The 24968-nt window shown below is 42.4% G+C and overlaps 1 protein-coding gene and 1 non-coding gene across 2 annotated transcripts; both read right to left on the reverse strand.

Moving 5' to 3' along the window:
* Positions 1–6841: 6841 nt before the first annotated feature.
* LOC141637846 (uncharacterized) lies at positions 6842–9808 on the reverse strand. The gene is made up of 3 exons (XM_074447267.1): positions 9368–9808; positions 8489–8717; positions 6842–7451 (listed from the first exon to the last, which is right to left on the reverse strand). The coding sequence occupies exons 1-3, from the start codon at positions 9632–9634 to the stop codon at positions 7027–7029; spliced, it is 921 nt and encodes a 306-aa protein (XP_074303368.1). The 5' UTR covers positions 9635–9808; the 3' UTR covers positions 6842–7026.
* A 14339-nt stretch (positions 9809–24147) lies between these two features.
* Positions 24148–24218, reverse strand: TRNAG-GCC (transfer RNA glycine (anticodon GCC)). Its single transcript has one exon. It is a non-coding gene; the product is annotated as a tRNA-Gly (tRNA).
* Between the last annotated feature and the right edge of the window lie 750 nt (positions 24219–24968).

Here is a 24968-nt window from a genome sequence, read left to right on the forward strand (position 1 = left end):
TTGATTCCTGAAGTCGAACAGATTGATTCCTGAAATGAGCTCGGACGCGTGATTGAAAAACGAGGAGAAAAAGAAACTAGGTCCGTGACGACCTTCCGAAGTGAAATTGAATTGAAGTGTATAATACACGGTTTTCGGGATTTCGGGGTCCTGGAACAAAATTCTCCGGAAATGACATAGAAAGTTCCTCGGGTCGGATAAAGCGGCCACCAAAAGTTTGAGCACCAACGGAAGACATTTGGGGATACCGGTGTGCCCAAACCAAAGATTCGCGAAACTCGGATTATCGTGAAAAATGTTTTAAAGCTCGTTATTTGAGGTGAAATCGAGCAGTTGATTCTGAAATGAGCTCGGACGCGTAATTGAAAAACGGGAGAAAAAGAAACAGGGTTGATACGACCTTCCGAAGCATTTGAAATTGAAGTGTATAATACACGGTTTTCGGGATTCGGGGTCCGGAACAAAATTCTCGGAAATCATATAGAAAGTTCCTCGGGTCAGATAAAGCGGCCACGCAAAGTTTGAGCACCAACGGAAGACATTTGGGGATGCCGGTGTGCCACAAACCAGCATTCGCCGAAACTCGGATTATCGTGAAAAATGTGTTAAAGCTCGTTATTTGAGCCTGAAATCGAACAGGTTGATTTCGAAGTCGACAGATTTATTCTGAAATGAGCTCGGACGCGTGATTGAAAAACGGGAGAAAAAGAAACGGGTCCGCACGACCTTCCGAACGATGAAATTGAAGTGTATAATACACGGTTTTCGGGATTCCGGGTCCCAGAACAAAATTCTCCGGAAATCACATAGAAAGTTCTTCGGGTCGGATAAAGCGGCCACGCAAAGTTTGAGCACCAACGGATGACATTTGGGGATGCCGGTGTGCCACAAACCAGCATTCGCCGAAACTCGGATTATCGTGAAAATTGTGTTAAAGCTCGTTATTTGAGGTTGAAATCGAACGGGATGATTCCTGAAATGAGCTCGGACGCGTGATTGAAAAACCGGGAGAAAAATAAACAGGGTCCGGTACGACCTTTCGAACGGCTGAAATTGAAGTGTATAATACACGGTTTTTCGGGATTCAGGGGTCCCGGAAAAAAATTCTCCGGAAATCACATAGAAAGTTTTCTCGGGTCAGATAAAGCGGCCACGCAAAGTTTGAGCACCAACGGAAGACATTTGGAGATGCCGGTGTGCCCCAAACCAGCATTCGCCGAAACTCGGATTATCGTGAAAAATGTGTTAAAGCTCGTTATTTGAGCCTGAAATCGAACAGGTTGATTCCTGAAGTCGAACAGATTGATTCCTGAAATGAGCTCGGACGCGTGATTGAAAAACAGGGAGAAAAAAGAAACTAGGTCCGGTACGACCTTCCGAACGGCTGAAATTGAAGTGTATAATACACGGTTTTTCGGGATTTCGGGGTCCCGGAACAAAATTCTCCGGAAATGACATAGAAAGTTCCTCGGGTCAGATAAAGCGGCCAACAAAGTTTGAGCACCAACGGAAGACATTTGGGGATACCGGTGTGCCATAAACCAGCATTCGCCGAAACTCGGATTATCGTGAAAAATGTTTTAAAGCTCGTTATTTGAGGCTGAAATCGAACAGGTTGATTCCTGAAATGAGCTCGGACGCGTAATTGAAAAACAGGGAGAAAAAGAAACAGGGTTCGGTACGACCTTCCTAACTATTTGAAATTGAAGTGTATAATACACGGTTTTTCGGGATTCCGTGGTCCCGGAACAAAATTCTCCGGAAATCACATCGAAAGTTCCTCGGGTCAGATAAAGCGGCCACGCAAAGTTTGAGCACCGACGGAAGACATTTGGGGATGCCGGTGTGCCACAAACCAGCATTCGCCGAAACTCGGATTATCGGGAAAAATGTGTTACAACTCGTTATTTGAGGCTGAAATCGAACAGGTTGATTCCTGAAATGAGCTCGGACGCGTGATTGAAAAACAGGGAGAAAAAGAAACAGGGTCCGGTACGACCTTCCGAACGGCTGAAATTGAAGTGTATAATACACGGTTTTTCGGGATTCCGGGGTCCCGGAACAAAATTCTCCGGATATCACTTAGAAAGTTCCTCGGGTCAGATAAAGCGGCCACGCAAAGTTTGAGCACCAACGGAAGACATTTGGGGATGCCGGGGAGCCACAAACCAGTATTCGCCGAAACTCGGATTATCGTGAAAAATGTGTAAAAGCTCGTTATTTGAGGCTGAAATCGAACAGGTTGATTCTTGAAATGAGCACGGACGAGTGAGTGAAAAACGGGGAGAAAAAGAAACAGCGTCCGGTACGACCTTCCGACTGGCTGAAATTGAAGTGTATAATACACGGTTTTTCGGGATCACGTGGTCCCGGAACAAAATTCTCCGGAAATCACATCGAAAGTTCCTCGGGTCAGATAAAGCGGCCACGCAAAGTTTGAGCACCGACGGAAGACATTTGGGGATGCCGGTGTGCCACAAACCAGCATTCGCCGAAACTCGGATTATCGTGAAAAATGTGTTAAAGCTCGTTATTTGAGCCTGAAATCGAACAGGTTGATTCCTGAAATCGAACAGATTAATTCCTGAAATGAGCTCGGACGCGTGATTGAAAAACAGGGAGAAAAAGAAACAGGGTCCGATACGACCTTCCGAACGGCTGAAATTGAAGTGTATAATACACGGTTTTTCGGGATTCCGGGGTCCCGGAACAAAATTCTACGGAATTCACATAGAATGTTCCTCGGGTCAGATAAAGCGGCCACGCAATGTTTGAGCACCAACGGAAGACATTTGGGGATGCCGGTGAGCCACAAACCAGTATTCGCCGAAACTCGGATTATCGTGAAAAATGTGTTAAAGCTCGTTATTTGAGGCTGAAATCGAACAGGTTGATTCCTGAAATGAGCTCGGACGCGTGATTGAAAAACAGGGAGAAAAAGAAACAGGGGTCCGCACGACCTTCCGAACTATTTGAAATTGAAGTGTATAATACACGGTTTTTCGGGATTCCGTGGTCCCGGAACAAAATTCTCCGGAAATCACATCGAAAGTTCCTCGTGTCAGATAAAGCGGCCACGCAAAGTTTGAGCACCGACGGACGACATTTGGGGATGCCGTTGTGCCACAAACCAGCATTCGCCGAAACTCGGATTATCGTGAAAAATGTGATAAAGCTCGTTATTTGAGCCTGAAATCGAACAGGTTGATTCCTGAAATGAGATCGGACGCGTGATTGAAAAACAGGGAGAAAAAGAAACAGGGTCCGGTACGACCTTCCGAACGGCTGAAATTGAAGTGTATAATACACGGTTTTTCGGGATTCCGAGGTCCCGGAACAAAATTCTCCGGAAATCACATAGAAAGTTCCTCGGATCAGATAAAGCGGCCATGCAAAGTTTGAGCACCAACGGAAAACATTTGGGGGTTCCGGTGTGCCACAAACCAGCATTCGCCGAAACTCGGATTATCGTAAAAAATGTGTTAAAGCTCGTTATTTGAGGCTCAAATCGAACAGGTTGATTCCTGAAATGAGCTCGGACGCGTGAGTAAAAACAGGGAGAAAAAGAAACAGGGACCGGTACGACCTTCCGAACGGCTGAAATTGAAGTGTATAATACACGGTTTTTCGGGATTTCGGGGTCCCGGAACAAAATTCTCCGGAAATGACATAGAAAGTTCCTCGGGTCGGATAAAGCGGCCACCAAAGTTTGAGCACCAACGGAAGACATTTGGGGGTGCCGGTGTGCCACAAACCAGCATTCGCCGAAACTCGGATTATCGTGAAAAATGTTTTAAAGCTCGTTATTTGAGGCTGAAATCGAACAGGTTGATTCCTGAAATGAGCTCGGACGCGTGATTGAAAAACAGGGAGAAAAAGAAACAGGGGTTCGATACGACCTTCCGAGCGGTCGAAATTGAAGTGTATAATACACGGTTTTCGGGATTAGGGGTCCCGGAACAAAATTCTCCGGAAATCATATAGAAAGTTCCTCGGGTCAGATAAAGCGGCCACGCAAAGTTTGAGCACCAACGGAAGACATTTGGGGATGCCGGTGTGCCACAAACCAGCATTCGCCGAAACTCGGATTATCGTGAAAAATGTGTTAAAGCTCGTTATTTGAGCCTGAAATCGAACAGGTTGATTCCTGAAGTCGAACAGATTTATTCCTGAAATGAGCTCGGACGCGTGATTGAAAAACAGGGAGAAAAAGAAACTGGGTCCGGTACGACCTTCCGAACGACTGAAATTGAAGTGTATAATACACGGTTTTTCGGGATTCCGGGGTCCCAGAACAAAATTCTCCGGAAATCACATAGAAAGTTCTTCGGGTCGGATAAAGCGGCCACGCAAAGTTTGAGCACCAACGGATGACATTTGGGGATGCCGGTGTGCCACAAACCAGCATTCGCCGAAACTCGGATTATCGTGAAAATTGTGTTAAAGCTCGTTATTTGAGGTTGAAATCGAACGGGATGATTCCTGAAATGAGCTCGGACGCGTGATTGAAAAACCGGGAGAAAAATAAACAGGGTCCGGTACGACCTTCCGAACGGCTGAAATTGAAGTGTATAATACACGGTTTTTCGGGATTCCGGGGTCCCGGAAAAAAATTCTCCGGAAATCACATAGAAAGTTCCTCGGGTCAGATAAAGCGGCCATGCAAAGTTTGAGCACCAACGGAAGACATTTGGGGATGCCGGTGTGTCACAAACCAGCATTCGCCGAAACTCGGATTATCGTGAAAAATGTGTTAAAGCTCGTTAATTGAGCCTGAAATCGAACAGGTTGATTCCTGAAATCGAACAGATTGATTCGTGAAATGAGCTCGGACGCGTGATTGAAAAACAGGGAGAAAAAGAAACAGTGTCCGGTACGACCTTCCGAACGGCTGAAATTGAAGTGTATAACGAACTAAGAGGGCTAATTGAGGTGGTAGGTTATGCTCTCGAGCTATTGGGAAAAAAATTGAAATTCTTATTTTAATTCTTTTTTAAAATTTACCTCATCCCCTATTTACTAAATGAATAAGCAACCTCACAAATTTTTCCTCCAAAAAGCATCTTTCTAAATAAGGTAACTAATAATACTTATGTAATTAACTAAGTAAGGTAACTAATAATCATAATAATTTATTTCATTAACCTATTATCTTTTCATTAAAATTAATCTTTTCATCAAATTATATATTTTTGACAAACTCTAATCTATAATCTTTTAACAAAAAATTGTACCAAACTATGATTTATTAAATATTTTAATGATTCTATTATTTGAAAATGATTTGACTCATATACTATGTATAAAACAAAATTATAAATCGTTTTAATTACTTTCGGGACAAAAAAAAAAGAGAAAATTTATAAATTGGAATCATTAAATTTGCGTTATAAAAAAGATATTATTTACAAAAATATATTTCAACATGCTACTCAATTCTTTTAATTACTTTTCAGTTTCAACTTTTTATTTTTCAAAGCAAAATGCAATGATGAGAAAAAGGAACAACTAATAAGATACCACTGTCATATATCTAATTTAGTAAAAAAAAAAAAATATAAGCCGTGTATTTAATGCACGGGGTCTAACCTAATTAAATAATGTAAAAATAAAAATTCTATAAATACCGCGCATTTATTGCGCGGGATCTAAACTAGTTGAATTATTAGCTTGCCTTGTACTCCCTCTCATCCAAACCAAATGTTACATTTTACTTTATTATGCTTGCCGATACGCGTTTTGCAACGTGAATATCTTTAATTACACATTAATAAAAATTATAAAAAATTGATATTCTTATAGCATTCATGACGACGAATCAAACAAGATCTCACATAACTTTGTTTTCTCTTATACATTACTAATAATACCAAATATTCTCTACAATCATGAATAGTGTCAAGAAGTCAAATGTAACATTTGGTTTGGATAGAAGGGAGTAAATTGTAACTAGTTCTAATTCCGCTACTAATTAATTAGAGTTAGGGCTCGGCTGGGGTAGGCGGGGTCGCGGGGAAGGTTCACCAACCTTTCATTATTGCAGTGTAGAGACTATTGATTATAGACAGTTCTACTATGATCATGTATTCATATGAAAGAATAAAATGTGTAAGCTGGTAAACAATTTGAACTAACAGGCCCATAAAGCTAGTAGAACTCTAGGCCCAACTCCAAAACTCTCATTCCAGGAAGGCCAAGCCCATAACCAACTTTAACTAATAGGTCCATATGGCTAGTAGAACTATAGGCCCAACTTCAAAGTATATCATTTCCAAAGGGCCGTGTTTTAGAACGTCGACACATTACCAAATAACGTTGATAATTAGTCTTGACTATCTATTGATCCATACAGATTGGTCGGCCGAATCACATTATTATACCTTAAGAGACTCCCCTCCCTTTTGGCTTATTCCAACACTCTTTAACCTTCAGAATTCATGTATCCAAACACACTCTTAATTACGTTTAAACCATTCATGTGAATCCTACCTCTTTCTTCCAAATAATCATCTAACATCCTTATAATACTAAGCAATATCCACATTACAATTCATGTTCGATTATAACACGATTCATCGATTAAATTTAATTATCATATGCTAATAATAAGTTTAAATAGTCTAAAAATGATTCTGATTTCTGAATATAAACGATTTTACATAAGGCTTATTGTATTCTTATCGATTTCTTTCTGTAACGATCAACCCAACATCTCTCCTGAAACGCTATGTGAATCAAATGAGGAACCTTTTTGTTTTCATAATATTAGCGATCATTTTATTACCAACGGTAATACTTTTTTGTTTAAATATTAAACATCGAGTGAGTATCTCACATAAACTTAAACTACAAAATCACATTTAATTTTATATAGAAAAACAACAAGATCATACTAAACTATAGCCATTGTTGGCATCAAGTGATCAAACACATTCCTACCTAATAAAACACTTCTACAACTACCTATATTACACACTTCTACAAAAGCCACAAAACGACAACACATTTCAAACAAAACGACATAACTTAAGCTGCCGCGACCGCTTTACGTGGCGTATCCAACAAAGCTATAGTAAGCATAGAAGCCTTCTTAGGCTTACTAATTTGTTCAAAATTTGCATAATTTAATTGCAAATTAACTTGAGTTATTATTCTTTCATAATTAGAATTTAACCATTTTGCTTGCATGTATTTTTGTTTCCTCCATGGACCTATATGCATTTTCTTCCCTTCCATGCATTTCTTCGCCGCCTTACACAAGATTTTGATTAACACTTTTAATCTCTCGATTTTTGCTACGAAGATTTCAGGTAGTCGGTTGATTAGTTGGTTGTATTCTTCGCTTGCTCTTGCCATCTCGAACTCTGCTCTGAAGTTTAATTCGATGACTACTCTGATTTCTCCCTTGGCTGGGTTTGAGTTGTCGATTACATCCAGGAATGTGTGTTCACCTGAACATGATTAAATCAAACTAAATTGAGTAAAACAAATCCGATACTTTTTTTTATTATTATTATTTTAAATTTCGATTGAAGATTAATTTTAAACCACCAAGTTAGTAATACCTACCTAATTGACCATCACGTAACCACAAATATTTAGGCAAGATATGAATTTCGTTTGTCTTAGCTAATTTTCGACAAACTTCTACATCATTCAAAAGAATTTGATCATTGTCTCGACGATCATGACAAACACAAATACCTTCCAAACATACCCTACCCACCTCAATGATATGTTCTATATTTTAATGAAAAATACTTTAAACCGTCTCAGTTAATTATTTATCTCATTTTCTCTTTACAATAGATGTTTAAATAAATGACTGAAACAAATAAAATATCCCGTATCTGATGTCGAAATATTATGTTAAATTTTAAAAAAATGGTGTGCACATCATGGTGACAAGGACATAGGAGTTGAGGAGGGCAACATATTGTACAAATCTTGCATCTCAAGTTGAGGCTACCATTCAACTAATATTCCAATATTAGCTTAGAAAAAAAAACAAAATTAAAGAATAGTCTAGTGATCTAAAACAAGGTTAAAACAAGATATGTTTGTATATACTCGTTAAAGAAGATTTCGATCTAAACTTGGTCAAAAACACCTACCAAATGACACATAGCCAGCTCAAAAAACTACCAATTTGCACTACAATATCTTGTGACTTAGCTTAACCCCCTATCTTGACCATTCAATCTATGTAACGCAATTTGAGTCGGAAATAGTTACTTTCTCCGTCTCAATTATTTATTTACAAAGAATAAAAATGGTAAATCCATAAATAAATAGAACAGACAAAGTATTTACTAAAACTTGAGATTCTCTTCAGTTTTTTGTTTTTATACAGGTCTCGTAACATATGCTTAGTAATCCGAACATAAAATTGTAATTTACCTCGTCATAAAGTCGAAATAATGATTAATTAACTTAAAATACTTACTTAAAAGTTATTTTACCAATTATATGAATGAAGGTTTCTTACCGGAAGGGATGTCCGGAGAGCTCTTCCACTTGGACCGACAAATCGCGGCGTTGTAACCGGCGTTATTCAGTCTACAAGACACCTCTCTCATTAGGCAATTCCGGCAACCCTTCTCCGACGTCGTTTTGTTACATTTACAATAATTCCCTTGTGCTTTCAATTCTTGTACGGCCTCTCTTGTTACGTTTCTGATTCCCGTTTCTATTGACGTCGTGCGGCACAATGTCGCCTGTTCATTTAACCAATTTCCAATATTAACGTTTTTTCTAATATGTGCCCTCTAAGGGGCTCACGTTAATAAAGCTCCAATATTAACGGTAATGATAAATACAGCCCTAAGGGCTTATTTAAGAACTAAATTACTTCCCAAAATGGAATTAAATTAGTTATTTAAGACATAATTACGCGTAAATTGATGTCATTAATGCTTGAATTAAGATTTTTATTCCTTTTTTAGCACCTTAAATACAGCTCTAAGGGCTGTATTTATCATTTTCCTTTATCTAAAAATACATTGATCTTTTGATATTTTAAACATGATCTACTCGTATCGAGACCCTAACTCGCTTTAACCCAATTCAAAAATATATCAAATACGGATTTACATTAAAATTACGTTAAATTCACGATAACCTTTATCTAAAAATACATTGATCTTTTGATATTTTAAACATGATCTACTCGTATCGAGACCCTAACTCGCTTTAACCCAATTCAAAAATATATCAAATACGGATTTACATTAAAATTACGTTAAATTCACGATAAAATTGTCGGAAATGTTTATTACTCTCTCAATTCAAGCGAATTATATACGTCTGGAGAACATGTTACGAGAATTCAAAAAAACGTATACAATTTAATGAAATATATATATACCTTTAATTGATCGTGTTGATTTTCCCAAAAAGTCTTATTCTCTTCAAACGTACTCTCACAATTCTCTTCCTCCATACCAAACATATCATCATCAATAATACCATCCCGACTACCCGTACTCTCAACCGACCCCTCTAAAAACCCAAACACGGAATCGGACGAGCTTACAGTAAGCTCGTCCGAATACTCAGGCTGTCGGCCAGAATTCTCATACGTGAGAATTCTCCGACTAGCGGAAAACCTCCCCGGAACTCCGGTAATTGCCATAAACAAATAAATAATTAAATTATAATTAAAATTATTGAGAAGGAAGAATGAGGTCGGCCACGTGTATATTTTTGTATGTGATTATGTTGGAGTTGAAGGGTGTTTATATATCGGAAAACGTGGGGCCTACGGAAGTGACAACATGGACCAACGAGTCGCCGCGCATATGGGTTAGACATAGGTGTGTAGTGTGCTAATATTGTGGACTTAATACAGCTATTTTCCACGTCAGTTTTACTTAATCATTTTTCTTAGAGTAGTTGTTTCTGGATATACTCGAATATTCTTATTTTGTTCGTTTGCTCTTCAATTTCTCATTATCTTTTTTTTTTTTTTTTTTTTTTTTTTTTTTTTTGTCGCGAAAGACTTTTGTAAGACGGTTTTATATTAAGCTTAATATAAAATCGAATTATTTATCACCGTTTTAAGATTACGGTTTTTGTAATAGCACACTGCACACATTAAAAAAACCGTTGAGAGAAATTGAAATATATATATACTCATTGTTACCATTTTTAGTTAAGGAATCTTAAAAATATTGAAAACTTATCAGACTTCTTAGTTGTGTTCAATCAAGCCACACGTTAAAAAATTAGTATTATCAACCTTACTAGTCAAGTTCAATAAGTTATTTGCCATAGTTAGGTCGATATTAGTGGGCCAAGGGGTTTAGTAAGAGGTGATCAACCCTTAAGCTATGGAAATATTTAAATTTTTAGTTACGAAGTACAATTTTACGTTTTTTTTAGGTTATCTTAATATATTAATCGGGATAAAAGTTTTTGCTCGTAACTACGAATCCTAACCAGTAATTGTAATAAAAGCTAAGGTCTAATTACAAGTATTTTTTTAGTATTTTTTTTTTGCTTGTTTTCATCGATATTTTAAAAAGTAAGTTTTTTGAATCTATCATAACCTGGTAAGCATGATCTTCTTTTCTTTTGTTTCCTGCTTTTATTAATAGTAACCCGTTGTTTACCATTATCATTCAAAACTTAACAACGTGATTTTACAGCATTAATTAATTACAATATACTACAATGTATAACAAATGCGATTTTCTCCTTAATTAGTATTTACGCGTATAATTGCAAGTAGTATAAATAAATTATCCCAAAGGTGATGACAAAGATATTCAGCACCATTGAGAGTCAAGTCAACACACCGAGCAAGGTCAAAGATATCCACAAAGAAGTCAACGACTTAGATAGCCTAGCCGATGCATCCCATGGCTGCCACTGGGTCTCGGCGTGACAACACGCCGGTAGGGACACACATCCGCGTACTCATATCCAAGCCCCCGGCGGCGAGTCAACATTGTCCGCCGCCGCCATAGGTCCCTCGGCCGAGGGGTAGATCGATCTTTCCACCGCTAGCCACTTGGCCACTGGCCACTACGTGACAAAAGGTGAAAGTCTATAAATACTCCTCAACCTTCATCGTTGAGGAAAGGATCTCACAATTATAACCTAAATACACTATTCATCTGGTAATATCTCCTTTATCTCTCTACAATACGCATCTAGCCAAGTAACACAAAGCTTAATCCTTTAAGTTTACCGACTTGAGCGTCGGAGTGAGTACGCTTGGCACACGGCCAAGCCCTCGATTGTTCATTGTTGCGGTGAGGCCGAGTGGGACGATATAAGCAAGAAGGATTCAGCTCAAGACATTATTCTACAAGCCACGGGTGGTAACTAATCATCGCTCCGGAATTATACCAGGAACAATTGGCGCCGTCGTGGGGAAAGACACTAGAAGCTAGTCACATTCATTCCCAAAAAAAAAAAAAAAAAAAACAACAAAAACCCACCCAAAAAGCTAAGAAAATGTCAAAACAAAGAAGAGGTGTTCGAATCGACGAGCCCTCCACCGGATGATACCTTCAACAAGTCGAGTCGAGCGCCCTCCACCGGCGGAGTAATCCAACCGGAGTTCGGGATGCCGATAATACCAGACAATCGCCGCAACCAACCAGTCACCATCATGGGACATGTGGTTGACATAAAAACCGAAAATGGTCCGGACCTAATTAGCAATGCGTCTGCTCGCTCACACCGTCACACCGACAAGAGCGGCGGAAACCACCCTGGGAGACCGGGGCCCAAAACGTGACTCGAGAAATCGAACGGAGCACTAGGAGAAGTTGACCCAGTCAAGACGCCTGGGAGCCCAAAGTGGGCGCGGTAGACCTAAGTCCTTCCCGCACTCGCGGAAGGACAGCGTCCCCGCCACACGAACGAGGCATACCCCAAAGGAGCGCAGGAGTCCGACTCGGCAGAGTTGGAGAAGGAGTCATAGTCGAAGAAGGAGCCCCTCCCGCTACGAGGGGAGAAGCCCGGATAGGGATGCGAGGAGCCGATCGCCACGTGTCATTCAACACGTGGTCGGCAACCCTCAACGCCTACGTCCTAGAAGTCCGGTGCCAAACAAGCTAAAACTGCCACCCCTATCATACAAGGGGGATAGCGATCCAGCCGACCACGCTGAGGCTTTCGAGTCTTACATGTCGGTATGGGAGCAGCCCGACGAGGTCTGGTGCCGAATTTTCCCAACAACCCTGCATGGGATGGCTCAGAGCTGGTACAAAGGGCTTCCCGATGGCTCGGTGTACTACTACGCCGACCTGAAGGGCGCTTTCCTAACCCAGTACTCCTGCAATAAGAGAAGGGCCGTAGAGACCTCCGACCTCCTAACTATCAGACAGGAGGGGGGCGAGTCTCTCCGAAGCTACGTGAAGAGGTTTGATGGAAAGGTCCAGCAGATTCGAGAAATTAATCCCGAGCTGGCGGCCTTCGCGCTGATGAAGGGCCTCCCGAGGGGAGCCTTAAAAAACGAGCTCATCAAGAGCGGAGGCCTAGGCTGGGACGCCGCAGGAAGGCGGCCGACCAGGCCATCAAGGTAGAAGACTATCACAAGACTGGGTAGATCCCGGCAAGCCGAGCACTCGAGAAAGAGGAGTCACCGGCAGACCGCAGACGAAGAACGCCGCGACAACAACGGTTCGCGGTCCGATGGAAAACGCCGTGAGAATAACAGATCACGGTCGGACAGATCCGACCGGAGGCAAGACTCGGTGGGCGCCGGGTGGAATTCGGGAACGTACCACCAGAGGCGGTATAGTGAAAAAACCCCCCTCGTCGTATCGCCCGCCGAGGTCTTCGCCCGAGCAAAAACGAGGGCCGAAGTGGGAGAGACCCCCAAGCCAAAAAATGACGGTGACACGAGCCGATCGTGAGTACCACGGCCACACCGCCATTTAACCAACGATCGCCGCCATCCGAAGAATGCCATAGAGGAACCGATCCGGAAGGAAGCCTCGGCAAGTACGTCGCAAAAGGCCAAAAGACCGACGCGGTTCGGATAAAAGTCCGTTTTCGAACGGATAGAGTGATTCACGTTGTCATCGGGGCAACGAGAACGGGGTCCGCTCATGGGCACAAACGACACCTAAACGAGCTATATCAGGCCATCAACTTTGTGCCCAACTCAGGGATCCCCTCCGCAAGCATCCCCGACATGACTATTGGAAGAAAGGACTACGAAGGGGTCATCGCCCCTCACGCCCGACCCGCTCGTAGTCAATTTAGACATATCCAACCACCTGGTCAAGAGGTGCCTGATTGACACAGGCGCATACACGAACATCATGTTTAGAGAATGCTTCCTCGGCCTCGGCTTTGAAGATCAAAGACTTAAGCCCTCGCACCAACCCGCTATACTGACTTTTTCCGGGGCCGCCTGGTACCATCGGGGTCAATTAGGCTCCGGTGAGATTCGGCGAAAAGACGTCGCCCAAGAACGTCCTAGCCGAGTTTGTGGTCATCGACGGCTCGTCCGCATACAACGTCCTCATAGGCCGGGTCACCCTAAGCGAGGCCGACGCAGTGATGTCCATCCGGGCCCTAACACCGATGTATGTCTCGGACCGGGGGGAAGCGCATAAGCTCGTCTCCAAAGACGAGAAGGATGAGGTGATCAACGTCCAGATAGCTGCCCGAGGATGCAACATGCAGTCCCTCAAAGAGGCGAGAAAGTCCGAAAAAGGGAAGAGTCCGTCCTTGCAGCGGCAGAGGACGACCAAATGGATACAACTAGGGGACCGAGGAAGTGCGCTGTAATGAGCCAGTAGGGCATCGGTAATCTCGTAAGAATTTATGTAGCCGCGGAGGTGTCCAAAATATCTGTGGACACCCCAACGCATGTTTTCACCTAATGAGAAACCATCAAGCCTTCGATCAAAGCGAAATTTTCCCATCGATTTATCTATCAAGATACCGACGCCGCCACACCGTCATACCGACAAGAGCGGCAATCGTTGCGAAGACATTAGCGCCGTCGCAGTCACCCCAAGTAGTAGACGCACGCAGATCACCCCAAGAGGTAGACTCCGTCGCATCACTCCAAGTGGTAGACGCGCGTAACACGCTATCAAGATACCGACGCCGCTCACACTTTGTCATACCGACAAGAGCGGCGATCGTTGCGAAGAAATACAACACGTCACAATCACCCCAAGTAGTAGACGCCACGGCAGTCACCCCAAGAGGTAGACTCCGTCAGCAAATCACTCCAAGTGGTAGACGCCACGTAACACGCTATCAAGATACCGACGCCGCTCACACCGCTCATACCGACAAGAGCGATCGTTGCGAAGAAATACATGGCTGTCGCAATCACCCCAAGTAGTAGACGCCACTAGCAGTCACCCCAAGAGGTAGACTCGTCGTCGCTCACTCCAAGTGGTAGACGCCACGTAACACGCTATCAAGATACCGACGCGCCACACGTCATACCGACAAGAGCGGCAATGTTGCGAAGAAATACAGCTGCCGTTATCACCCCAAGTAGTAGACGCCACGGCAGCCACCCCAAGAGGTAGACTCCGTCAGCTCACTCCAAGTGGTAGACGCCACGTAACACGCTATCAAGAAACCGACGCGGCCACACTGTCATACCGACAAGAGCGGGCAACGTTATGAAGAACTACGCCGTCGCAGTCACCCAAGTAGTAGACGCCACGGCAGTCACCCCAAGAGGTAGACGCCGTCGCAGTCACTCCAAGTGGTAGACGCCACGTAACACGCTATCAAGAAACCGACGCCGGCTCACACTGTCATACCGACAAGAGCGGCAGTCGTTATGAAGAACTACAGCGCCGTCGCAGTCACCCCAAGTAGTAGACGCCACGGCAGTCACCCCAAGAGGTAGACTCCGTCGCAATACTCCAAGTGGTAGACGCCACGTAACACGCTATCAAGATACCGACGCCGCCACACCGTCATACCGACAAGAGCGGCAAGTCGTTGCGAAGAAATACAAGCGCCGTCGCAGTCACCCCAAGTAGTAGACGCCACGGCAGTCACCCCAAGAGGTAGACTCCGTCGCTACCCAAGTGGTAGACGCCACGTAACACGCTATCAAGAAACAGACGCCGGCTCACACTGTCATACCGACAAGAGCGGCGGTCGTTATGAAGAACTACGGCGCCGCAGTCACCCCAAGTAGTAAACGCCACTAGCATCACCCCAAGAGGTAGACGCCGTCGTCGCAGTCACCCAAGTGGTAGACGCCACGTAACACGCTATTAAGAACCAACGCCGCTTCCCGGATCAATCCAACAAGAGCCATCGCACATTACACTCGCAAAAACATTCAGTGTCTTGGAAGCGTTGAAACACAGTTGAGATACGCACTCAAAAACGGTCCCGGCCAAGCCGAGGCGAAAACAAAAAAGGGCGCTCAATTAAGAATACAGGAAGACAACTCTGACAGAGATGAGATAAAGACCACGGCCAGGCCGCAGGCGAAAGAAACGAATTATTATTAGAAGATAAGTTACAAGATTTACAAGTGAGAAGAATACAGACGACGGCCGTCCCCGCGGGGATAATCCGAGACACAACCTACTAAAAGTTGTACAAAAAGCAAAAGCTACGATTATACCAAGAAATAGCGGGAAGGAAGAGCCGAGTAATTGGCCCACGGACAATGAAATCGATCGGTTTGTAAACTTGTTCTCATCAAGCAAAGACATGTTAGTGAGGAGTGAAACAGATCTCTTTGTAAACTTGCTCTCCTAGGCTTTCTTTTTCGCCATCGATATCGGCGTCGCATCTTTGATGGGCAACCCAAACAGCTTCTCTAGCAGCCTCAGCCTTGGCCTCGGCATCCTCAGCTGCCCTCATCCTTTCGGCCTCTTCCTTAGCCACTCTAGCCCTCTCAGCAAGAGCCGCTTTCTCCGCGGCCGCCTCCCCCTCCATCTTCGCTTTCGCCGCCTCTTTGGCCGCCTCCACCGCGGCTTTCTCCTTAGCCGCGACTCGTCATCAAAAGCACGTCGAACTGTCCCACGGGAAGGAGCCATCAAGAGGAAAAGCTCCCCGATAACTTCCCCGACAAAGCATCTTCGGCCAAGTCCGGAACTCGGCGCACAGTTTGGGGAGCATGACGGTTTGGAGCATATCGACGTCCGCCTCCTTCGCGCTTGATGATGGCCTCTTTGCCACGAATCGGCTCGGCTGGGCCTTAAACATGCCCCCGTATTGATCCTTCTGCTGGAGACAGAGGTCGGCACGCTTCGAGCAAGGCTACATTCCTCCAAAGCGGCCTTCGCGGCTTCGGTTCGCAGCCTCGGCCTTAGCTCTCTCAAGAAGGACCTCCTTTTCGGCGTCCTCCGGAGCTTTCGCTCGCCAAGAGCGCCTTCTCGGCATCTCCCCGAGCTTCGCTCATTATGGAGACTCGCCGCCCGCCGACGCGACCACCGCTTAGTGGCATTACACTCGGAAAGCTTGACTCGAGCAATGACCTCTCCTCGCTCCTTGAGGCGAGCCCCGTAGCCACGTTCCACCTCGCCGACTCCCTAATCGCCTTTGTGCCTTCCTCTATAAGCCGGGAGACGGAAGCCTTCGGGGGGAGGAACGGCGGTGGTACTTTGGCCACCCGGTCTGGGCTGGGAGAAGGAAACCTTCGCAGGATGAAGAATCGACGGTGGCGCCACGATCGCGAGCACATGCGGAGAGAAGCCCACCGCCCGCCGCCAACGTGAGCGATGGCCGATGCGGCGATCTGCGAAAATTCAATTAAAGCATCAGTATCAACCGACTTATCGGGAACACCTAATGGCACGGCTAAGTTTAAGCCACGGGATAGACGGATACCATGTCCGGCCTTCTTGGCGGAGAAGGCACTTCCTTGCCGGCGGCAGAGCGTCCTTTTCCTCCTACGGATAAGGGGAGATCCCTCCGCATCGAGTCCCCCTCATCGGGGAATATCAACAATCTCCACCTTCTTAGGGGAGAGGACGGGAGTTGAAACCGGTTTCGACGCCGTCTTCCGCGTCCGACGCACTACGCCGCTAATCACCGGCTGCGCCTCCTCCTTGTTCAAGCCCTTGACGGCATTGTTCCATGAGGTCATTCGGCGACGTCCTGCGATCATGGGCCAGAGCCTTGGGATGCAAGTTAGCAACGGTTTTGTCTTTATGCAGCCCCATTCTCCGAAGAAGATCCTCAGATAGGTCCGGTCCGAAGTGGTCTGCAAAAGAAACAAAGAATCAAGAAGAGGAAATAAATCGAAGTCCGAGGAAACAGGAGCATTGAGAGCGGTGGCGGGCCTCACACCGACCCCACTCACCCTGCGCCGGGGCGGTATGAGGCCGACGTAGCAAAGTGGCTCATCCCGGAGAATGATCTCGCGTCGGGGGAATCCATCTTTTCGGCACCCCACTCTTGTCCACCTCGAAGAGCCTCATCGCCAACCTCTCATCCTCCTTCGGATGGACCTGCGGCATCCATTTTCGATGTTTCCGGGTGACCCATCGTCATGCTCCGCCCTAGTCTCACACCGCAAATTAACTGGTCTTTGGGAAGGAGCGGGGCGGATAGTCGTCCGGTACCTTAACGTACACCCACCGACCCTGCCAGTCCTTGCAAGAAGAGAGCTTGTCAACAGAGACGTAACCTTGCTCCGTTTGCACGCTGTACCATCCGACACGGCCAGAGATTGATGGTTTCAGATAATGAAGTCGACGGAATAAATTCACCGTCGGAGCCTCTCCCTTGAAGAGACAAAGCCAGACGAAACCGATTATGGTTCTCATGGCCAACGGGTGCAGTTGGGCAACGGCAACGTTCATGGCCTTAATTATGGCCATAACATACCCATTCAGGGGAAACCGGAGACCATACTCCAAATGCCGCATGTACACACCGGTGTGGCCTGGCGGAGGACAACAGACGGACCGACCCTCCCGGGGATGACAATTTCGTATCCACTACCGAAGAAAAAATGGCCCTCGAAAAGTTTCTCACGGAACAACCGGCAAGCTTATGGGACCAAACACGGTCAAGGCGAACCTTACAGGCATCACCGTGATCCATGACGTCTTCGCCTCTCATTAGGACGAGGCCTTTCCTCCTCCTCACCAAAATCATCACCAAAATCGCCACAAGAATCTTCATCCTCCCATTCCTCCGAATCCGAGGATCAACCTGCGGAGAAGGAGACCTAGGACCCTCCGACACGGGCCCACTAGGTCCAAAGATCGGCGAGAAGACATGTTCACAACAAATTACTAGCAAAGAAAAGAAAAATTCGTTTGTTTACCTTCAAAGGAAAAAGTGCTAGCCGGATCAAAAACTCTGAAGATTGGAAGAAAAAGAAGCCCTTGATTGAGCAAGATGAAATTTTGAAGAAAATTTGAGAAAATGAAATTAGTGACCAAAATCACGGAAAAACTGCCCTATTTATAGGGAAAAAGCCCATAATAAAGGGCCAATCAGAGCACAGCCCATGAAGCAACAGCCAATCAACGAGCAAACACGTGTCGAGCATGCAACCACGGAATGTCAATCGTCGCAACAGTTAAACGTCAATCAATGCAACAGTGACCAAGCGTCTTCAACACGCCCGTTCACATCCCTTCAACTATTCATTTTCCTCAACAAATTCCTAGGTATCCGGTCTCCGCGCCACCGATCAACCAAGCTAGGAAGCACGCGCGGGGCAATCAAAATCAACTAAGCACTCTCGGCCTTGGTCACGGCCGGCGTCATATTCTTTTCCACATCGAGTGCCCTCTACGCATCCATGTGGAGGGGGGATATGGTACACGGCACGGCCTAGGATATGGTATACGGCACGGCCTAGCAAGAGCCACACCGATGCACAAGAAGAAGCCGATGCTGAAAATTTCTAAAAATTACTTGTGCAGAATACATGCTCAACATACATCGGAGCCCATACCACGGCATAGACTACGCTGGGGGCAAATTGATGGGGCATATGCACCGCCGACCAAGTCAACACACCGAGCAAGGTCAAAGATATCCACAAAGAAGTCAACGACTTAGATAGCCTAGCCGATGCATCCCATCGGCTGCCGCCACTGGGTCTCGGCGTGACAACTCGCCAATGGGACACACATCCGCGTACTCATATCCAAGACCCCTCGGCGGCGAGTCAACATTGTCCGCCGGCCTGCCATAGGTCCCTCGGCCGAGGGGTAGATCGATCTTTCCACCGCTAGCCACTTGGCCACTTGGCCACTACGTGACAAAAGGTGAAAGTCTATAAATACTCCTCAACCTTCATTGAGGAAAGGATCTCACAATTATAACCTAAATACACTATTCATCCAGTAATATCTCCTTATCTCTCTACAATACGCATCTAGCCAAGTAACACGGCTTAATCCTTTAAGTTTCGAGCTTGAGCGTCGGAGTGAAAGACGCTTGCACACGCCCAAGCCCTCGATTCGTTCATTGTTGCGGGTGGAAAGTGGGACGATATAAGCAAGAAGGATTCAAATTTCAAGACATTATTCTACAATGCCACGGGTGAATTCTAATCATTCTTTCCGGAATTATACCCGGAACACAAGGAATTAAGAAATGAACATAGACCTATATTTGACAAAATACATAGAGGCATACGTATACAACATGTGTATCTACGTGTATCTACGTTTGATAAATGATGAGTAAGTCAATGTAGAAAGGGTCCTATCATTTAAGGGACAAATGCCGACTACGAAAGGTCCCATTATCCGATCTAGATTTCTCGTGCCCAACGTGTCATCTTATCGACGTTTAAATGACTCATCATTATCTGATTTTGTAAAATACTTTGTCTTCAATCACTTGATTTTTTGCTACAAAATACGTGAACAGGAGTAATTAGGTATGCAAATATGTGTTAAAATATTTTGTTATTAGTGAATGATAATATAGCGATGATTTATGTAATGTTTGTGTAAAACAGATTTATATAAGAGATTAGCTGTATTTTATGTGAGATAGTTCTATATGATAATTGAACTCCATACTATGGTTTTCAGTTATTGTAATATCACTGGAACCTTGATAAAGGTTGCGACCTTGCCTTATAAGACATGAAAGAAAAGAACGAGGCTACTCTTCGAAAATGTGTTTAGTCGGACACTCGGACGTGGATTTATTCAGCTTTTATAAATTTTGTTATAATTAATTATATGATGTTGTAATAGAAAGATCTAATCTAATTAAGAACAAGTACAATAAGCACACGGTACGAATAATTTAGATATTTATTTTGTTTATTATGTAAAACAATGTGTAATGTTAAGTTCAAATTTCATCAACAAACATAATTATCCTTATAATTTTCCCAATAAAATCGAAGGGGGTGATGGTAGGGGTGCATGGCCATAGAGTCGGGCCACTACTGGTTGAGCTTGGGTCGGGGCAGGGGCGGCTGGGCCGAGAGTAGAGACTTGGGCATGATACTACTCTTTTTTAAAGTAGTGTGTGGCCCAGGCACAACCCACAAATGGCGGCCCAACTTGGGCTGGGCCTACTTTATTTTTTACCTTTATAGTGTTGGGCTCGGGCCGGGCCGGGCCAAGGGAAAGATGGCGCTAGCGTCCAGCTACTGGAACCGAGCTATATTGGCTAGAACACGGGCTGTCATTTTAGCCTGAAATACGGTCTGGGCCAAGCTGATCCGCATTGTTGGCCAACTCTAGGTGAAGGTAAGAATATGATAAATTCATACTAAGGCCCTACTCTTCCCGACTTAATTTCAGCTTCACTCATCTGGTCTCTTTACAATTTAACTTATTTCAGTAGCTCAATTCAACATTTCTACCGTATTATGTTTAACAAAACTCAACTTTATTCAGTTTAGTTCAACTCTTTTTCGCCGTAATTAAAGGACAAACTAAGTGCGGGTTAATTTCAATGAAAGGAGGGACGAAATAATTGATGGAAGAATAAAGAAGAGAATTATTATTCCTTTGCCAAATAATGACAATGAATGAATGATTACGCGGCGTCTAGAGCTAGTTTTTTTTTATGTACTCTACTAGTTCTATTGTAGGAGTAGGACCATGCCCTAATAATGTTAAGATAACTCATTATTTTCCACATGTTTTGAAGGGTATTTTAGTCATTAACTAATCTCAATGATTGTTGAGATTCAAATCAAAGGCTTGAAGCTGATGATCATCAATGTTCTCACATGGCTTACATATGATTAAATGATGTTTTTATTGATGATGAGTAGGATGATGCATGGGCACATATTGATAAAGTTTTATTCATCTTAAGTCATATCCACATGTTTATTGAGTTAAAATTAAACTAATTTATAAGTCAATTATTTTTAAGTATTGGCATAAAAAAATTAAACAAGGAAGGAAATTTAAGAATGCACATGATGAATTTAATTTGTGAACGAACATGTAGGTTGTTAGGCTAGGGAATATGAATTTATAATAGAAGTTGAAATTATATATAAAAATTAGCTGAAAAGTTAGCATTGATGTTCATTATTATATGGAATAAGTATTTTTCTACTCACGAAATTATTTTGTTATGTCGTTATAACAAGAAAATGTGTGAATGATCAATATTTGTACAACGTCGGTTCTATGAGATATTAGGACCAGTTATTGATCTTGATTATTTTTCTAATGACGAACAGCACATGTTAGAGAATTATACAATAAAATTCATACAAATTCTTAAGTTGAAAAGTCTCATACAATAAGACGACCAAAATGAACCATCAAAATTACATAAAATTAAATCTGTAAAAGAAAAGAAGTATGAAACTGAAGATTTAAATGTGTTTGAGTAAAAATTTTACCATCTAAGATAAAAAAAAATCCACTAATTTATGATGAGTTATTGAATTGATTTTAAAATGTTACGGAGTGCTAGGTTCTACAACTGTTAATAATAGAGAAGGGATATAACTGAATGATGTGAATATTATTAATGAAACGATTACAATTTATAGTAGCAATGCCTTGGGAAATAATCCAAAGATCTTCCTAAAGATAATAATACCTAACTATAATATATTATCTACCGATAATATATTCTTTAATGATAATATTCCTAAAAATTCTCTAATAACAACCACAAGTTATCTAACATTTTTTAACTTTCTCAGTACTAAAATATGAAATTCATATAGTTAATATATCGAAAGATGCGTAATACTACAATAATAAAATGAGATTGCTATCCGTAAAGGTGGAGCCTATTAGTTAAAATTTGGGAGAAATTATTCCCTAAAGACAACCGGGTTCAAGGTGGAGCCTATTAGTTAAAATTTGGGAGAAATTATTCCCTAAAGACGACCGGGTTCATGTCCACCAAAAGCAATCTTAAGGGGTTATTTATGGTCTAAGTATACGCCTAATAGATTACGGAGTTTAGCCGATGTACACCAGAGATAGTAATTGCGGGTTAATATGAGTCTGCTTCTAAAGTTGTATTATGTCATTTCCTAAGCTATAACATGTAGTTTATCACATGAAAATGGTACTGGTGACTATTTGACGCGTCTATAGCTATAGACGGATATCCCTGTCTATAATGACACGCTTTGATAGCAGGATGAGAAATGACACCTATCGGAAGTTATTAATTATTCTCTTGGCCTTTTGGGGCAACAAGCAAGTTAGGCCTTAAAATTGACGTGCAACTCCAGATTTGTTAGTTAGGCGTTGTTATAGTTATTTATTCATGGTTCTAGTGATTCACTATATCTGCAAGTTATGTTGACGTTTTCCAGCCAATTTTAACAAGCAAGTTATTTGTAGTACGATTGGTCTTCCTTGTGACGGGTTACCATTTGTGACGGATATTTTGTGAGATAAAATGGTAACAAAATGGGTTAGTGGAGAAAGGGGACCACATGAATAGTGTTGCAGAGAGAGAAAAAGTGGGTACATTGTGAGGTAAAATGGTATCCGTCTTCAGCTTGTGACGGATATGTCATGTCTTCAATGAGAATTTGTGGTAGGAGAACTTGATCCAAATATGAAGATCATTACCGTGGCACATTTGAAATAGACGTTTGTTAATGACTCATTAACTACATGCATAAAACAACAACAATATTTGCAAGGCCTACTCCAATGGCATTGCACGCATAAGCCGAGGTGGCGCGATATTATAGGGTTAGCTGTTTTACGGGGTGAGTAGGAATTAAAACGATAAAAGTTCGGAGTATAATATTGATCACTCAAAGATAATTTATTCCCATATTATTTGATGTTTCGAGGTTTTATTATTTTCAACTATTTCATGTCATTGTTTTGTAATCTATATTATTTTTAGAAAGACAATCTCTTTATTCTAAACTTCATCGTATGACTTGAAAATTATACTTTCTTTTGTATTGTGTAACAAATTAATAATAGCGATCTCGATAAAATTCGTGTCATTATTCTATTAGTTTGTTTACGCATTCTGATGTACGAGTAATCTAATACCAGCTAGTCTTGCTTGTGACGGGATTGAGAGGACAAGGTAGGGCACCCCTCATGTGCTTCTCACTCACCTCTCAATGGGCATTTTGTGAGAAGAAATGGTACCCGTCACAAGTTTGTGACGGCGATATGAGAATTTGTGATCTAATACTACTATTTTAAGTAGTCTTTAACAGAACCAAATCAGTTAGTCTTCTATTAAACGGTTTCTACTCAATCAAAACCTACAAGTCCAAATGGTCAAAAACATTTTGCATCATATGGGGAGACAGACATAAACTTGGTGTAAACAATGAAATTACATAAATCCAAGATCCAGAAAGATTCTCCTACTAATTTATTGGCCTTTTTCTACCGGTAGCTGGTACCTTACGTTTATGTTATGTTAGGCTATAACTTAAAAGTGGAAGTTAAAGACTAATTTAGTGACTTGGCTTTACTTGTGCCAACTTTTGTCTTTGACCTTGTATAATCAAACCCAATAGTTTAGTATTACATCCATTGAAAGGAATAATATCATTCTTGGCCAACTTTGCGCATCCCTTGTTCCATTTCGTGTTCATACTCGACTACAAACGTAAATCAGATGATACAAGAAAATTACGTTGTAGTACGTCATTATTCATTAATAGCTAAAATAAATATAGGCTGTTGTATACTTGTAGGGATGTTAAATTGTTAACTGTTCCAAAATGATTAAAATCCATTTGCTTTATGTTAAACAAAAAAACGTATATTAAAAAACATATAATGCACCAGCCGGGAATCGAACCCGGGTCTGTACCGTGGCAGGGTACTATTCTACCACTAGACCACTGGTGCTTTCTTGTCGGATGTCCTTGCGAGTATGTACTTGTAGTTTTGCTTTTACACGTCTTCTATGAGATTTTGTGCTTCTATAAACCTTGAGTAACAAAGTTTACAAGTTTATTACAATGTTTTGGAAATGTTTGAACAGATGAATTATACTGAAGTTATAGTCATTTGTATCATCTACTTTTTTAAAGTTATAGTCACTAAACTTTGAAGTTACAAAATGACTTTTCATGTTATGTGAAGAATAGGTGGATAAAGTTTGTATAATCGTTTTTCCTGAAATAATGCTCGAAAATAAAAGTATATATCAACCCTATAACTCTGTAAGCGATGGTCTAATTTTTGATCATTATTTATAAAATCACGAGTGACAGTAACATGGATTTGAATCCCATCAGCATTAACATCGCCCTTGTAACTTTTTTTTTTCACAAAAAAAACCGATATAAAAAAATGAAAATATTTTGGAACTTTGCACATCAAATTGACAAAATCTCAGGTGGGTCTGTGATCTTTGTAATAAAGTTGGTAACTTTCTTGCATTTTGTACAAAATCTCAGATTTTCTGAATTGTGTTATGATCAAATTGACTAAAATTTCATAATTTTAAGAGGAAAGTTTGGAACTTTGCACATCAAATTGACAAAATTTGAAGTGGGTTTGCAATATTTGTAGTAAAGTTGCTAACTTTGATTAAATTGTGCAAGTTAGTTTTAATTTAGAGGCGTGGGATTTCAATGAAAACTGAGAATTTTG

The sequence above is a fragment of the Silene latifolia genome, unplaced genomic scaffold, assembly GCF_048544455.1.
Source record: "Silene latifolia isolate original U9 population unplaced genomic scaffold, ASM4854445v1 scaffold_150, whole genome shotgun sequence".
NCBI lineage: Eukaryota > Viridiplantae > Streptophyta > Magnoliopsida > Caryophyllales > Caryophyllaceae > Silene > Silene latifolia.

Excerpts from the sequence above, each read along its gene's own strand:
- LOC141637846 (XM_074447267.1), bottom strand. The coding sequence starts at position 9,634 with ATGGCAATTACCGGAGTTCCGGGGAGGTTTTCCGCTAGTCGGAGAATT. Across the intron at positions 8,718-9,367 it reads ATCAACACGATCAATTAAAG|GCGACATTGTGCCGCACGAC; the intron begins GTATATATATAT and ends TTAAATGAACAG. Across the intron at positions 7,452-8,488 it reads CTCTCCGGACATCCCTTCCG|GTGAACACACATTCCTGGAT; the intron begins GTAAGAAACCTT and ends AATCATGTTCAG.